Source organism: Chrysochloris asiatica, unplaced genomic scaffold (assembly GCF_000296735.1).
Source record: "Chrysochloris asiatica unplaced genomic scaffold, ChrAsi1.0 scaffold00026, whole genome shotgun sequence".
Classification (NCBI taxonomy): Eukaryota; Metazoa; Chordata; class Mammalia; order Afrosoricida; family Chrysochloridae; genus Chrysochloris; species Chrysochloris asiatica.
The window spans coordinates 6,847,435-6,852,783 of NW_006408544.1; the positions used below are offsets into that span (position 1 = coordinate 6,847,435).

A 5,349-nucleotide genomic window follows, 5' to 3' on the forward strand; every position below is an offset into this window, starting at 1 on the left:
GGCACTGTAGAATAAAGTACTGGACTACAGGTCTGTTTGAACAGCAAGGTCAGCTGTTCTATGCATGGTCGCTCTGAATCTGAACCAACTCTATGGCATTTAACAATAACCTCCTCAGAAATTACTTCTTCCTCTTATTTATAGGGCTTTCCACATTCTGTCTTACTGGTTGGAAGCAAAAAGAAACAGAGGAAAGGGGCAAAAATGCCAGAATTTCAATCTTGTTCGGTTTAATCACTAATTTGCTGGGTGACTTGGTGTATTTCACTTTACTTGTTTCCTTACCAATTACATGCAAATGAGCGGACCTATGGCCGCGAACCGCAAGGATTCAGCAGTTCTCAACTACCAGCTGTTCCGCGGAAGAAAGATGAGGCTTTCTGCTCCCGTAAAGATTTACAGCCTCGGAAACCCTGCACAGGGTCGCTGTGAGTCGGAACCGACTCCACGGCTCATAATCACCACCTCGCACTGCGACGTGAGGATTAGGTAGGTAATGGTTGCAGACCTTCAATAAAAAGGCATGCGTTCGTGGTCTATTCGTTAACTTCATATTTTGCCTTCTTTCTAGACGTCTGACCCTAGTTCCTTGAAGACAATGATTGGTTCTAATTCATTCTTTGGGTCCCAGCACGTAGCCTGGTTGGCGCACAGTTTCATGAATGAATGGATGAAAAGATCAAGGGGTGCGGTCAGTCGCAGGCAGCGTGCCAGGAGCCCCGCCCCCTTCCGCTGCTCCTGCCGCGCGGTGGGGCAGCCTGCGGGTATCTCGCGACCGTTCGCTGGCGCGTGCGCGGGAGACCGCGCGCAGCCAGAGGTGGCGGGCGGGTTTCTAGTGTGTGCGCGCGCGCGAGGAGTGGGGCGGGGTCGGAGGCGGGAGGGCGAGTGGCTGGCTGTGGAGCCGGTGGCTGCGGCGGGTGGCCACCCGATCGTGTGTCGGATAGTAGACGGTTAGGCGACGGCGATGCTACCTCCAGTGTAAGGAGTGCTGAGGAGGCCGCGGCGCTTGAGACCCCAGCCAGCTCGGAGGAGCGGCGAGCTAGGGTCAGTGGGTTTGGGCACCCGCCCGGCTATGTTGGCCGCTGGCGGTGGTTGGCGCGGCAGCGCTGCTTGCCGGGGCCCTACGGGGCCGGGACGTTTGCCGCGCTGACGACTGTGGGGCCCAGCTGCGGATATGAAGCGGAGCCGCTGCCGCGATCGACCTCAGCCACCGACAGCTCGCCGAGAGGATGGGGCTCAGCGGACGCCGGAGCCGCCTCAGCCCCAGACCCTGCCTCCGCGCCGGCGAGCGACACTTGGGAGGCAGCGTCTGGAGGAGCAGACCGGGCCCCCGGGGCCGGAGAGCAAGGAACAGGTAGGAGTTGGCTAGGGTCTGAAAGGATGAGAAGGGGGAGCCTGAATGGTCGCCATGGGGGAGGGGATCTCTGGCGGGAGGACCCGAGCTGGGGCGTGTGAGGGGTGGGGACTGAGTAGTTTGGGAGGAGACGAGGGAGGTCTAAAGAGGCAGAAACATCGGTAGTGGAGAAATGGTCTCGGATAGAATAGGAAATGGACTGTTGTTGTTATTATGTGCCGTGGAGTCGGTTCCGACTCATAGCGACCCTCTACAGGGTTTCCGAGGCTGTAAATCTTTACGGGAGCAGAAAGCCTCATCTTTCTCGGGGTGAAAAATGGTGGTCCTAAGGGTGTTTATAAGTCGGGAGGTTTGGGATTGGAAGAAAGGACATTGGAATGATGGTTGGGAGAGAATGAGCTACGAATGGATTGTGTGGAGTTTTCAGGAGTAAATAGTACGAATCGGGCTGCTAACCTCAAGGGCGGCAGTTCGAAACTACTAGCTGTTCCGCGGGAGAAAGATGAGGCTTTCTGCTCCTGTAAAGATTTGCAGCCTCGAAAACCCTGTGCAGGGTCTGTATGAGTCGGAACTGACTCCACGGTACATAACAACAACAAATAGTGTAAGGTGGGAAAGTCAGTTTCATACAGTAAATGTTATCCTGTTTCCTAGAGGTTGTCATGACAGTTATGAAAATGGATTATCCCTGAGTCCTGGTAGCGTTACGCTTTGGACTGCTAACCTGAAGGTCAGCAGTTCGAGTCCACCAGTCGCTCCATGGAAGAAAAATAAGACTTTGTGCTTCATAAAGATTTACAGCCTCAGAAACCTTGTACAGGGCCGCCATGAGTCAGAACCGACTCTAAGTCTTGGAGCAGCCGCAACATCTCTTGTATGTTTAGAAGCACTATGGTTTTCCTTAGTAACAGCTTACTTCATGAGAAAACCGTTTAAGAAATATCTGCATGTGTGCAAATCCTAAACCCAATTGAGCATGGATCTGGAGTGCCTTCTAGGAGTTTACCTTGGTGGGAAAATACCAATAGAAAGCAATGTAAAAACATTCATGGGGGGGGGGGGGAGAGAAATCATCAGTTTTCTGAGTGGACAAGATTTGTATATATAATTTATTAGTTTGGAGTAGGTGTATTTGAGTGTAGGGAATAAAGGTCAGTTTTATTAGTGAGGAGAAGCTGCCAAGGTAGGAAGTAACAGGAAAGGATATGTAGTTCTTCATCTTGTGGCATTTTCAGAAATATGTTCTGTAGTAATGAAACATTAGTGACAGCTTTTCTTTTGCTCATCTGTACTCCAGACTGATAAGCACTGGATTGCTAACTCCCAAGTTTGGCAGTTCAAACCCACTGTTGGTTCAGCTGGAGAAAGATGAGGCTTTCTGCTCTTGTAAAGATTTACAGCCTTGCAAATCTTGAACAGTGTTGGAATAGACTTGATGGCAGTGGGTTTGGTTTTTTTGGACTCCAGACCCTAGTGTCTTCATCCTTTGGACCTTTCAGTACTTATCATTCTCCTGCCTTTCTCCACTTAAAGTAATTTTTTCCCTTAGGCATCATTCTTGATTAAGAGTGATGTACATGTTAGCATCTTAAATTTTTTTTTTTTTTGCCCTTTTGTTCTTCCACCTTTTGTTTCCTATTAATCTCTAGTCTGTTGTTGGTGGTTGTTGTTAAGGGTTGTCAAGTCAGTTCTGATTCACAGTGATCCTCTAGGGTTTCTGAGGAGCAGCTGGTGGATTTGAACTGCCAACCTTTTGGTTCACAGTTCGGCGTTGATCCCATCTATCATGATCTTTGCCCTTGCTTTCAGACTGCTGAGGTTTTTTGCTCTGTTGCTGTACTTCTCCCTCTCCATCTTTGCCTTTTACATTCTTTTAAGTACTTGTTCCAAAATTTAAAAATGTGTCTCAAGCCCACAGCCCTTTCCTGCATAAGTTTACTTGCTTCAGGTGACCTTAACTGCATGCTTCTTTGAAGAGTTCCAGGTTACTTGGTTTTCCTGTTTTCTCACAGAATTTCTGTATTTACCCATCCTTTGCTTTAGTCTCAAGAAAGAAGTGTTCCTTTTCCTCTCTGAGTTCGTTCCTTCAAATGTCCTTGATTCCATTCCCTCTCAAGGGTTCCTGCTGCTGCTGTTAGATGCCATTGAGTTGCCCCTGACTCATGGCACCCTATGCGCAATGGAAGGAAGTTCTATAGGACCCCATGATCAGTTGTAAATGGGAACATTGTTCCAGTCTACCCTTGGTTGATTTTCAGAAGTTGATCCCCAATTCTTTCTTCCTAGTATACCTTAGCATAGAAGTGTCACTGAAAGTGGTTCAGCATCATAGTAATACACAGGCTCCACTGGCAGACTGGGGCTATTGTTGTTGTTGTTGTTAAGTGCTGTTGAGTTGGTTCCGACCCATAGCGACCCTGTATAGGGTTTATGAGGAGCAGCTGGTGAGCTTGAACTGCCAACTGTAGGCCCCAGTAGTATAAATTATTCTCTCTTTGTCTTATACTGTACATAAAAACAAAACAGCACAGCATCTCTGAATTGTGTAACCAATCCAGGTACTATGTTATCTCTGCTTTCATTGTTCTTGTATAATTAGTTTGTATTCACTGTCTCAGCTTCCTTATCTTGTATTCTTTTGTTAACATTATGATTTGGCTTACACATACACACTCTACCAAAGTTGATCTTTCAAGACACCAGCAACTTTTTTTGTTGTTTATATTTTTATTGAGATGTGTACAAATACAGTGTACAAATCGGTCAACCCAGTGAGCTTTTACAGAATAAATATACCCATGCAATGTGTTTCTTCTCAGTTATTATCTAACTCCAAAGGTAACCCACTCTCTCATCCTCTCCCAGTATAGATTACTTTTGCTGCTTCTTAACACTTCATATAAATGAAATCATATAGTTTGCACTCTTTTGTGACTAGATTCTTTCACTCATATCATGTCTGTAAGATTCATCTATGAAAATAATTTATCATTGCTGTATAATTTTCCATTATATGTCTGTACTCCGTATCTTTCATTTTTCTTTTAAAAAACTTTTTTATCGATAATTGAGGGTTTATAGATAAGATCATCAGTTTTACATTCAACAAATCATATGCTTTGTTTCATCTCGATGATTGCAATTCTTCTTTTATGTAACAGCAGTTATCCTGCTTCCTCCCTGTGGTTCTTACTTGTAATTTCACCCACCTTCCCATCCCTTCTCAACTGTTTCTTTAGGAAAATGTTGCCCTTTTGATTTTGAGTGATTGACCATTCAAGGTGAGCATACCTTCCTAGTGTTGTCCTCGCCCTCCTTTATACCTATCTACTGCTTGGCTGAAAATTGGGCCACCAGGGTGAGTTCCTTTCTAGACCTGAAGGGTGGTTGAGGCCCACAGTTTTAGATTCCTCCTGCAATTTCTTTCTGACCAGTGAATTCAGTCTTATTTCCCCCCCAAATATGTTTGAACAGTTCCATATTTTTTCCCACTCTATCTGGGACCCTCTAATGTGATCTTTTTCAGAACAGATGATGGTGGTAGCTGGACATTATCTAGTTCTTCGGTCTCAGAGTTGTGGAGACTGATGTTCCCAAGTTCCATTAGTACATTAGACTGCTTGATTCCAAGTCTCTTCAATTCTTATCATTCTTCTTTCTTCCGCACATGGAGTGACGTATAGCTGCATGTTAGATGGACACTGGTGAACTTTCAAGATCCCAGTTGCTACTCATCAAAGTAGAATGTAGAACATTGTCTTTGTGTACTATGCTATACTAATGACCATGATTTCCCCTGAGGCCATGGCCCTGCACATCCAGCAACTCATTGCCTTAAGATGTTTGATAATATCTAGGGAGTTTTCATCATTTTTGCCCATTGTATTCAACAGCACTTAACAACAATAAAAATGCTCCACCGCATTCATCATGGGTTTTCAGGAAAAGTAAATACCCATGTACAAATATCCTCTTTCAAATTCTGATATATTTAT

General features: G+C 45.6%; 1 protein-coding gene across 2 annotated transcripts in view; it reads left to right on the forward strand.

Moving 5' to 3' along the window:
• Nucleotides 1–887: 887 nt before the first annotated feature.
• Nucleotides 888–5,349, forward strand: part of MAST2 (microtubule associated serine/threonine kinase 2) — a 289,345-nt gene continuing 284,883 nt past the window's right edge. Inside the window, exon 1 of one of the 2 annotated variants that reach the window (XM_006839709.1) lies at nt 888–1,354. In XM_006839709.1, the coding sequence (XP_006839772.1) occupies nt 1,175–1,354 (180 nt within the window). In that variant the 5' untranslated portion in view covers nt 888–1,174. The remainder of the gene's footprint in view (nt 1,355–5,349) is intronic. The other variant, XM_006839710.1, reaches the window with a different exon arrangement.